Source organism: Nicotiana attenuata, unplaced genomic scaffold, assembly GCF_001879085.1.
Source record: "Nicotiana attenuata strain UT unplaced genomic scaffold, NIATTr2, whole genome shotgun sequence".
NCBI classification, from domain to species: domain Eukaryota; kingdom Viridiplantae; phylum Streptophyta; class Magnoliopsida; order Solanales; family Solanaceae; genus Nicotiana; species Nicotiana attenuata.
The window spans coordinates 25,107-37,008 of NW_017676313.1; the positions used below are offsets into that span (position 1 = coordinate 25,107).

The 11,902-nt window shown below is 35.3% G+C and overlaps 1 protein-coding gene and 1 long non-coding RNA gene across 2 annotated transcripts; one reads left to right on the forward strand and one right to left on the reverse strand.

Moving 5' to 3' along the window:
• Positions 1 to 743: 743 nt before the first annotated feature.
• LOC109220927 (transcription factor bHLH30-like) lies at positions 744 to 3,832 on the forward strand. The gene is made up of 2 exons (XM_019385394.1): positions 744 to 1,706; positions 3,193 to 3,832. The coding sequence occupies exons 1-2, from the start codon at positions 1,452 to 1,454 to the stop codon at positions 3,658 to 3,660; spliced, it is 723 nt and encodes a 240-aa protein (XP_019240939.1). The 5' UTR covers positions 744 to 1,451; the 3' UTR covers positions 3,661 to 3,832.
• Positions 3,833 to 10,465: 6,633 nt separating this feature from the next.
• Positions 10,466 to 11,283, reverse strand: LOC109220926. Its single transcript, XR_002067174.1, has 2 exons — positions 10,822 to 11,283; positions 10,466 to 10,649 (listed from the first exon to the last, which is right to left on the reverse strand). It is a non-coding gene; the product is annotated as an uncharacterized LOC109220926 (long non-coding RNA).
• Positions 11,284 to 11,902: the final 619 nt, after the last annotated feature.

Consider the following 11,902-nt stretch of genomic DNA (forward strand, 5'->3'; position numbering starts at 1 on the left):
CGCAGCTAAGTTTATTCTATGCAACTGAATGCGTTAAACCTATGACTTGTGAGAGGCTAGACAAGTGTGTGAGAGATTCGGGGGGGGGGGGTGTGCTGAAGTTTTAGTTTATTATCACCTACCTTTTTTCTTTGTTTTAATATTTGGGATAATAAATGCAGTGGCGGATCTCTCTTTAAAGGTATGGGTACTGAAGCACCCATTGGCTTTGACCAAATTGTATAATATATTTATAGATAATACCTAAGAAATTCAATCATCGACCGTGAGCATCCATTTTGATCATGTTTGACCATTTAGAATTTACACCAAAATCAGTGAAGCACCTATAATATCCGCCACTAATGAATGGGAAGACCATACAATATCCTTCAAAATTTACTGGATTCAGAGGCATTCCTAAGTGTCCCAGCGAATATAAACACCCTTTTGGACCATAGGGGTTATATTTGAATCAAGCAATGCACGTTATAACCTTTCATTACATAGAAACACTACATAAGTTTCTCTTTAACGTATTTTCTTCTTTTTAAAAGGTAAAATGAGAGAGGACAACATTTAAAATCATACCTTTATCCAATATTTTAAATTATTCATTTTATGGTCAACTTATTTGAATGTGTCCACCTAAGCACTTGCGTTCATTTTTTTAATTCAAGTATACATTGTCTTTTATATACAAAAAATTACAAAATTTCTTTAATCTTGTTTGCTTGAATTAGCAAATTTTCAATTCTTCTATTTATATCATCAACTCCTCCTTAAAACCCTATAAGCCATAGGCAGAGAAAAGTCAAATTCAATCACAGAGCAGAGTACTTTTGCATACTCTGTATCTAAAAACCAAGAACATCAAAAAGTCTTGTCCTTTTCAACGACACACAAATTCGAACGAAGTACAGCATCTTTGTTTCTTTTTATCTGGGGTTTCGATTTGTTAACTTTGTTATATTCATCGATTTCCTCAACAGGGTCAACCTCATATTCATCGAGATGCTGACCATTAGGAAGAAAATGTGGATGTTTTCTTACTAGTTTTTGTCTTCCCCATAATTTGTTTAAAACTTTCACATTTTTATCTTTTTCCTTTACCTCTTCTATGGCAGTTATGTTCACAACTATCACAAAAACCACCACTTTGTCTGCCGTCAAGATTTGCTCATATTTCAAGATTGCCCCTCGAATGATCTCTTTCTGGTTTGCTCCTACAACTCGACCTCCTGGAGCCGACCCTTAGATCTTTCTGCATTTTTATTTTGTATTAAAAGATCATGGTACTTTCAAATTTGTTACTGAATCCTAGTGGTTAAAAATCTTTGCTTTAATAATTTAAGGTTTGTTGAGTCTTGTTGTTTGATATGTGAAATATAGCGAAATGGTTTGCAATAGTCAATAATAAACTACAAGAAAAGATATAAAGGGATTGTATTGGTGTGCATTAATTTGTTAGAATGAACTGTCAAATTTCTGGGAATTTAGGTGGATTTTATGAGAATGAGGCAAAAGGGGTTTCACAAAGTCTGGTGTTGGATAGTGAGAAGGGTGAATTGGTGAAGGCTAGTGGAAGAGTTGGGAAGAAAACTGGAAAATCAGAGGGAAAAAGTATTGCTGCATTGAAGAGCCATAGCGAGGCAGAGAGACGGAGAAGGGAGAGGATTAATGCTCATTTGGCCACACTTCGCAATCTTGTGCCATCCTCTGACAAAGTAAGTTCTCCATTTTTGTTGATAAAAGAGAGTAAGAATGATAGTAGTAACTGAGGTGTTAGATTACTTGTTTGGTGCATGAAGCGTACACCTTACTTAGCTGAAATTTGGTTCTTATGTTGCACCTCATAAAAGATGTAGAAAATGTCTCTACTATCAGGTAACATGTCTTATTTTTTAGGTTACTAATCTCATGTTTTATGGACGTTGCTAGTTATCACTTAGGTGCTTAATAGTGTAAAAATTCTTTAAATTGTTCTTTAGTCGTGAATTATTGAAAGATTTACTGTTATTTCATTTACTAAATCAAGCAAATTCAATGGTTAACCTTGTTTGAATTGTAACATACCAAGTTAATTGTATTCCCAAGCTCTCACATATAGAGCAGAATTAGAAGCGAACGTCATCTTGGGTGCTTAAATCTTGACGGCTTAAACCACATTACTCTGTTTTCTATTGACAAGATGTTCCTAGTGACAGGGGCGGAGCCAATGAAGACGTTACGGGTTCATTTGAACCCAGTAACTTTGGCTTAGGCCCTGTATAGATGTTAAAAATCCAGTTGAATAAGTGCAAAAATAGAGATACGGTAGAATTTTGAATTTGAACCCATAAAGTTCAAATCCTCGATCCGCGCTTCTACCTAGTGATCAAAAGATAAATCGGCTTTTTTCCTACTTGTTTCATTTATGTGCGTGTGACTACCCTCTCAAAATTTATATGGATGTGCAGTTATTATTCATTTGCTTCTTTCTGTTTCCTTCCCCCTTTGTTGTGCTATGTGAAATTCAACATTTTTTTGGTTGGATATGGTCCTTTCATCAATGTAAATGTTTCTGGAATAAAGGTCAAACTTTTTTTCGAAACTTGTATTGATATTACATGTCTTAATTGTATTAGAATTCAGAGTTTCATCACCAAACTAAACTCTCTGGCTGTTTGTCGGCTGATTTAAATTTTACGTATTTGTCAGTCCTAACTACAATGTCGGCTGCTGACCTCTATGTGTTTATCTATGCCAACACGTTTTGATTTGTTCAATTAATTAGTTATATTATTGTAGTTAGGACTCTGTCTCTTGGTCATCTTTTGACTTGGTTCGCCAATTAATTAGTTATACTATATTGCAGTTAGGACTTGGAGCAAAACTGACAAGATGACCTTAGCTCAAACCTTTTGACTTAAATACTTATTTTCTATTAAGAAGATCATTTCCATGTCGTATTAATTGTTCCAGAAAGAACCAGCCACTATAACTATTTCTGAATTGCAGTCTCATAACAAAAAGCCAAAGTTCTAAGTAAATTTTACCCTAGCACTTTAATAAACCGAGTGAAAACGATAAAGCTGTTGGAACGACCAAAAATTTAAGTAAAATGAAAAGCTAAAAAATTGTTAGGTTTTCTAATTTACTTGTGTAGTGAAAATTGTCGATGATTTATACATCTTTTTGAGCTTCAACTAAAGATTGGAACTTTTACTTTAGATGGACAAAGCAGCATTGCTAGCTGAAGTAATATGTCAAGTGAAACAATTGAAGGAAACTGCAACTCATGTTAGTGAAAGTTTCTTCATTCCATTGGACTCTGATGAAATAAGAGTAGAAACAATTGCTGAAAATGCAGGAGATGGAACATGTCTTTTTAGGGCATCCATTTGTTGTGAATACAGGCCTGAGCTTTTATCAGATTTAAGAGAAGTTATCAATTCCCTTCACGTAAATTTGGTGAAGTCAGAAATATCAACCTTAGGAAGTCGAGTAAAGAACATATTTGTCTTCACGAATGTGATCGATGGAGGATATGCCAATATTGAGGTTCGGGAAATTCTCTTAACTTCTGCTCGACAGGCTTTTAGTTCTGTCCTGGATAAAGTTTCTGCATTTCCAGAATATTCAACCTATCCGAACAAGAGACAACGTATTTCTTGCTTTGATACTTCAAGCTTATTATGATCACGAGTATCGCCATTTTAATAACATTCAACAGCTTGTATAATATTGTCTATGATGTTTCACATTATGTGCTATCAAATAATGGTTGATTTGGATTGGAATTTCATGCTATGAGCTACCTTAGTGACCAGATGACTATGCTAATAGTTTGTTATTAATATGTCTCTTTGTACATGCATGGAAGGTGGATTTCATAACCGGAGGTTGATTGTGAATGATGAATAAAGTTTTATGCATAAAGATCATTTTACCAGATAACAAGAAAGTTTATGAAATGGTGAAAGAATTGAATGAAGTGCCTGTTAGCCCATCTGTAATACTATAATAAATAACAGAATAGTAAACTTTATGAAACAGAAAACAGAAACTGAAAGTTCGCAAGCAACAAAATGTCGAAATAATATCTAAAATATCGGAATAAATCGAGCCCACTGAATGCACAATGTATCCTTAAGGAAATTATTCCCCTCAAGTACCCGAGGTGCTGAAATATTATCCTCCCAGGATAGAACAATTTAACTCACCAGTGTATTGGTACCAAAAACTATGGTGTCAGCGAACCACTCTATGGTAGTAAATCACACTGGATTAGATTTGTGCAGAAGAAGAAGAAGTCTTGAAGTTCAGAAAATTCGTAATGAAAAAACTGAGGAATCGAACGAATTTATAGCCAATGGAAGTACTATTTCAGTCACTTAAAAATGGGAGGAAAATTTAAATAAAAATTCAGGAAGAAAGTGAATCGGGTCTCGCACGGATCCGGCTCGGGTTGGATATTTGGCTAATTTAATTAATATTTTATTAAATAATTAAAGAAATTTTGTCCAAAAAGATTAATCAATCAATCTTTGACCAAATCCGAAGCCGAAGCCGAAGCCAAAGCCAAGCCGAGCGAGCGATGACGATGGCGCGAGGCTTACTTACTTTCCAACCCATTTAACACTAAGAGAAATGCTTTCTCAATATAAGCACATTCACTTTTTTTCCACCACCAATGAGGGACACTTGCTCTTTCCAAAGCAAAAATGAGCTCACTTTCCCTTCACTTTCTTCCCTCCATTTCTCATTCACCAATCTTTAATACCAACAATCCCCCACACGATTGGGTGACGTGAGGCCAAAATGCTATGCTTTTAGCACATTACTTGCCCTAAATTTTGTTGGTCTAATGAGCTATTGTGCGACATTTGAGCTAAATTATGTTATTTTATGTGTAGGAACATCGGAAGGAACCGTCAAATAAAAGTTGCACAAAAAGAGGACAAAAAATACAAGAAAATAACACAAAAGCATCAGTTATCCAAACCGTGCTACAAACCAGGTTTTGCGAGGTCTATAGCTAGGCTGACCGTGCTATAGACCAGGCTTCGCGAGGTCTATAGCCAGGTTGACCGAGCTGTAGATCAGGCTTTACAAGGTCTATAGCTAGGTTGACCGCGCTATAAACCAGGCTTCGCGAGGTTTCAACCGCGCTATAGACCAGGTTTCGCGAGGTCTATAACCAGGTTGACCGCGCTACAGACCAGGCTTCGCGAGGTCTATAGCACGGTAATTAAAAGTCGCCTCGGATTTGGACCGGGGGATTGACATAAATACTCCCAAATGAGTTATTCTAGCGTTGGACATGATTTTGGAGAAGAAAAAGGCTGCAAAGCAGTGTGGAGCAAGAATCAAACTAGTTTTTCCTTCCTTTATATCTTTATTTTGTAGTTTCATGTCTTTAAACATTATGTTGATTGTTGTAGTATTTATCAGTAGCTAAACTCTCTTATCTAAAGTTTGATGGAACCTATTGGAGGATGATTTTCTATTATATTTAATATAGATTTGCTTTTGATTTTTCTCTACTTGTTCAACTATATTTTCATTGTTGTTAATTGAAGATCTCTCAATTAACTATGGCTATTTAGTGTGTATATTTCTCGAGAGAGAGTGCACATTTAGGTAGTTTTTAAACAACACCACTCCGAACGTATTTGAGAAATCAATACGGAAGGTTTAAGGTGGGATTAGAGATAACGAAGCTTTAGTGCGATCATAGTGAGTGGTGATTTAGTGCCAGCTAGCGCATTTCGAGAGAATACGTCTAGTAAATTGTGGTAGTTGCTCGAGAGAGAGCTACGACACTCAAAGTACCCGCGATTGGGAGAGAATATTTAGGCCAATTTATAGGAAACATAGCGAAGAAGATTCTAACAATAGGGGAAATCATAACCTTAGACTTTTCCAAATCTTGTCTATAATATATGCTTTGTTAGTTATGAATTACTATACCTTGATCTTAGTTAGTAAACTCTCAAATCGTTCTATAATATTTGTGAAGGTTAATTACTTGAATTCGTGAACTATTGGTTTGTAATTAGTATGTTATTTCCCTATGGGATTCGACTCCGGACTTGTAAACCGGATTATATTTGCAATGACCGCTAGACCTCTTAGGAGGCATAGTTGGGCATAATCAAATTTTGGCGCCGTTGCCGGAGAATTTAATGGTGTTATTAAGTATAGCTAGAAGAATTGCTAGGATTCTTAGTTTAGTCAATTTTCTTCATTTTAAATTCATTATATTGAAATTCTAACGTTTGTGAATATTTCTGTAATTACGTACTTTGGTCCAAACTTGTAAATATTTGTGTAATTATTTTCTTATCTTTGTTTATCTTCTTAATTGTTTATTTGTTGATTTTCTTAGTTTTTGAGAAAATGGCATCATATGATAAAAATTGGTCGGATGGTAGTTGTTCATACTTTGATGACTCTTGCCCTTATTGTGGAGGACCACACTTGTGGTAAAATTATTTTAATTCTCCTAGGGGCGGATTGTGCGCAAACTATCAAACCCATGAGTGGAGTATTTGTGATAAGTGTGGTAGTCAAAATGGTCATTGGACTAATTATGCTTATTTGTCCTTCCCTTCCTCGAACCCCCGCTATGATGATTTTACTTTTTGTGATGATAATTATAGGGATATGGAAGTGGATGAAATTGAGCATGGTCAAAACGGAAAGTTCAAACTCATGGTGGATGCCTACTTGAAGGAGGAAACAAAGAGCAAAAGGCCTTGGAGGAGCTTTTGGAAAATAGTCTCCAAGATGATTTGGCACTTGAAAGGTTAAACTTACAAATGGGAGAAATGCTTGAAGCTTTAGAGGTCCAAAAAGCCTCAGAAGTGGATGATAGCCAAGAACCTTCCTTAGAGGTTGAAGCCGAAAATTCTTCTTTGGCACTTGTTCAAAACCAAGATTTACTCTCAAATGCTCAAAATGAGAGGATGATGCTCATGTTGGAGGCCATTATTGAAAATGAGGAGAAGCACAACTTGACACTCGAGGACTTGAAACAAGTATTAACTCCAAATGATGAGAATATCCGCACTTTGAAAGATCAAATGAAAAGATTGGTAGAGGCTCACTATGCTCACCAACTTGAGAGTATGGAAAGAGTTCAAGAAAAGTCCTATTACGAGGAATCAAGAAGTGAACATCCGCCAACCGACCCCTTGCTTGTTGGTGATGCCAAGAAAAATATGGAATTAGAGTCAACCGATGTAGTTGAAAAGATGGTTGAAAATGACTCTAGTTCGGGGGAAAAAGCGGATGTCAAAATCCGGAAAAAGTGGCAATTTGAAGGCTTGATTTCACATTTTAAGCATTTTCAACTTTGAAATTTCATGGTAATATGGGAATTGAGCCGTGTGAGTCCATATGGGAGTGAAAAGAAGAAAGACAAAAGTCATACATCCTACAATTTGCATATTCAGGAACGCAAAATAACATCCCTCAAAAGAGAGCACAAAAATTCAAAACGAAGAAAATGATGTTTGGCTTGATGATTTACTTACCACCCCCGTCGCTCGTGGTCACAAACTTGATTCCAAATTAGGTGCCCAATAAATATCTTCCAAGTGGAGCGTAAAGTGGTAAAGTTGATTCGCTTCATGTTGTGACGTTAACTAATGCGCTCGTTGGTAGGCAAACCAATTCATAATTTATTTTATCTCAACTAGAATTTTGTTTTTGTTTTTAGGCACTAACAAGTTTTTAGTTAAGTCCTGGTGTTTGAATAGGTACTGGAGCAAGCTAGGAGGTCATAGAGCTTGGAGTCGTCCACAACACGAAATAAAAATCATATTAGTATGCTATAGACATCGTTGCGTACCTCATGGTGCCCAACCTAATGCACAACGGACCTAGAAGCATACCTCGCGACGCCAGGTAAGGTTCAACGACGTATATTCTATTTTTTTTCTTTTTTTTCTTCTAACTTATTTCTATTAAAACACCACATAAACACCCACCCACCTTAGTTAAAACATAACATTGTCGTCCTATTTTCCCCTTCCCCTCACACACAAACTCCAGTGAAGACATTCATTCATCACTCACTAGAAACATCAATTGAAGAGAAAACCCCCCTCCTAAGCATATAAGGTATGTTTCTAACTCTTTTCTTTGTCAAATTTCAAATTGGGTGTAGTAATGAATTTGGACAACTTTTAGATATGTTCTTCATAGAAACAAACTAACAATGTTCTTGTTTGTCCTAAGCCCATAAACCCCATAGGAATGGTATTGTTGTTGTTTACAAAGGTGGTAGAACGAAATTCCCAAGCTGATTTGAGAGGATGAGGCAATCCCTCATTCCTACAAGCATTTCCATGGCACTAGTGCATGCTAAGTGTTTGACAAAAATGCCTCAAATGCATTCTTTGTCCCAATTGGAGTTTTAGTCCCCGGGATTGTAATACTAGTGCTATGTCGCCTCGCACCACTTGAAATTTTAAGTGTGGGGGTGGCTCATAGGTAGCTATATGCATTGCAATTGTAGTAGACATCTCATGCTAAAATACAGAGGTAAAGTCTTAGTAGCCTCAAAATTATTGAACATCATATGATGAACTCTTTAGTATGGAGTCGCAAGACCATATTTTGAATTGATTCAATACCTCTAAGAGGAGGAGAAGGATGATGTTGATGAGGGAGCAAAGGATGAAGAGTGGACAGCTGCAGATGGGGTCTTCGAAGATGAAGGCGATGATGATACTAATCAGGGAGTTTTGCCAACCACCTTACTTGTGTTTTTTATGGATCTATAGATGCACTAAGGACATTGCATGAATTAACTGTGGGGTGGGAGGTTATATATTCTCTGTGACGTGTAAATATTAGATAAACTAATTATTTCTTATTTTATTTTTTTTAGCTTCTTCTTTTCTATATTAGCATAAAAAAATAAATTAGTTTAGTACTCTAACTTTAATCTTTAGTTTTTAAGATTGCTTTAATAGTTAACCTCTTAAACAAAAAAAATGAAATGATTGAACTTTTCCCGATGATGGATCTCCTAGGTTGTTTGTTGAGGGACTAAAGTCTAACAAAAAGAAAATGAAAAACAGAAAGACCCAAAAAAATAATATGCCATTTTATTATTTTAGGTAGTAATTGTCACACCTCCTTTTTTACACACATACCCCGAAGGATAATGTATAAGGGAGTTTTTCCATTTAAAGTGACATTATTCGAAATGAGATTATTTATTCAATTCAGAGTCGCCACTTGGGATAGGTTTGGCTTTTGGTGTCCCAAGTCACCGGTTTATCTTGAATCCCAAATCGAGGAAATTTCGACTTCCCGAGTGGAGTCTGCGAACCAGAAATTCTGAATAAGGAATTCTGTTGATCCGAGGGAAGGTGTTAGGCACCCCCGAATCCCGTGGTTCTAGCACGGTCGCTTAAACTATTATAATTGGCTAAAATCTGATTTTTATACATGTTTCAACCTATAGTGCAATTTTAAAATTATTTACCGCTTTTAATTAATTTTAAAGAAGATTGAACGTCGTCTAAAATATGTCTTTGGATCGCGTCACATGAAATGCACCCGCAATCTAAAACACATTTTATTCAACGTTTTAGGATTTGGATTTGGGTCACATGAAATGCACACCCGAGTTTAGGAAGGTAGTATTATTAAATAACGCGCCTAAAGCAACTAACGCGTTTTTAACTTTGCGAGGCCATGAAAATTCGCTAAATGGCACAACCCAAGTTCTAAATATTTTAATGAATGTAATTAAAGAGGGCCACGCAATTTGTGGTTTTTATTTGGCGCGGCGCATCTCGATTTAATTTTTTAAAGGATATTCAACTAAACTTTTGAGGGTCATGGGCTTAGGGGTTTATTTGCGGAAAAGTGTAGGATGCAACTATTTGCAATCAAAAAGCAACAAATGTATCCACCCTTTCTTAACGCAAAAGCCAATTTACTTTAATTCCAAAATTTGTTCTATCCAATAAGATTCGGCAAAAAAATACTTCAAATCACTACAATACCAATATAGCCTAAGCAAAAAAAAACATATAATTAAGAAATGTACCAAAACACCATAATTAATTGCAAAAGAACACTAATAACAAGCTACACCTCACGCTATGCGGTCTTAGCATTTTATCAAGCTCCAGTGCTGTATTGTTTTAGCATTTACATAATTGCTAAGTTGAATCCTTTCTTCTATAGTATTTGGACAGCTCTTTGGAAGAGTTAGTGGAATTATTTCATTTTGTTTTCTTGTGTTAATTCCGTCCAGAAAAACAGCTAACCAAAGCTATAGCAGATACTACGTCATATTTAGACAATTCATCGAACATGAAATCTGCACTCTTTCCAGATTGAGAAATAAGAACGGTAGGCTCAATGGTTCACAAACTGAATATGCCATATAGTTTTCATCCATCAACACAAAGGAACAAAGATGAACCAAAATTAAACCAAAGCTTCGAACACACATTATCCAGAATCGGAATTATGGCAGAAAGAAACAAACTAAATTGAAATGTAGCATCTCTTTTAATTACACTCTTTTTCTATACTAAATTAAACTAGAGAAAGTGTCCAAACTGGTGAGGGGCCTTTTTAACTTCAACTATGCATACAATTAGCCAGCAGCAATCCATAAATGTGGTTTCATGATGCATAGAGAATTTGCATAGCTGAAATTAAATAAATTATCTCAAATGAGACAAACATAGCATCCAGAAACATTACCAAACTCATAAACCCAGTAACTGAATTTAACAGGATTCATACACAAAATTCAAAGATAGTTTCAATCAGTTATTCATGTAAAATCAAACAGGAATACAGAGATCGCCATGTGTGTACCTCATTTGCAAGGAAAATCAGCTAAACCAAACCAAACCCAGATCTGAAACTGGTTGAACCAGAAAACTTGAATAGAAGTGAATAAAGTCGAGACCAAATTGAATGAAGCTCAGCCCAAAATTTCAGCAGATAACAGCAACTAAATCAGTGATTTCCTTTGTATTAATGATGCAAACCCAGAATCGGAATTGTGGCGTGAACAAACTGAACAATGACCGGATCTAAAGGTGACCTCGCCGGAACCTCGAAACTCCATCAACTTGACTTAGTTTGGACTGTATCTTCGCTTGTTGAAGATCAAAATAAGGGGCATCATTGATTGGCTCTAATTTGAAGCAAACAAGTAACGAAATAGGGGAGAATTTTTTTTTTCTTTTCCTTTTTGAAATCCAATCTCTCCCTTCTATTCTTTCTATGTGTGTGCGTTTATGTGAAGAAGAAGAAGATGAGCAGGGCGCTCTTTCAAAGTAAAGGTTCTTCAATTCTTCTTTTTTTTATTCTCAATTTTCTTTTTATCTATCTTTTTTTTTATTAAAAGTCCTAGAATTAAAAATCCTAAAAATATAAGATTATACTAATTATAAAATTATAAAATCTACTTAATCCTAAATTAAAAGAGAAAAATCAATAAAAAGAAAAGGTGTAAAATAAAGCATTTTTTTTGTGATTTTTAATTTTTATAAAACAAGTAACTATCGATTAATCCTAAAAATATAAAAGTAAGGCCTAAATGTCATGCATGATATTTTTGGTATTTTTTATGACTTAAACGTGCACAAGATAAAAAATCTACAAAATCCTATAAAATGGTAAATAATTAGAAAAAATCTATTTTCTTGAAATTTGTAGGAGTATTTTGTATAGGGCAAAAATCACGTGCTTACAGTAATAATCCCTCATGGTTTTTCTTTGTACCTCGGTTCTTTTCACGGGATGTAGTTGAACTGGGTTGTAGTTTTTGTTTTGTTTTTATATTAGAATAGAATTTAGGGAATAAAAGAATGGAAAAAAAAAAAGAATTGCTAGGCGTCTTTGACTAGTTTGATAGTAGCATATTTAGGCTCTAGCATGTGTAGTACCT

Excerpts from the sequence above, each read along its gene's own strand:
- LOC109220927 (XM_019385394.1), top strand. The coding sequence starts at position 1,452 with ATGAACTGTCAAATTTCTGGGAATTTAGGTGGATTTTATGAGAATGAG. Across the intron at positions 1,707-3,192 it reads TTGTGCCATCCTCTGACAAA|ATGGACAAAGCAGCATTGCT; the intron begins GTAAGTTCTCCA and ends CTTTTACTTTAG.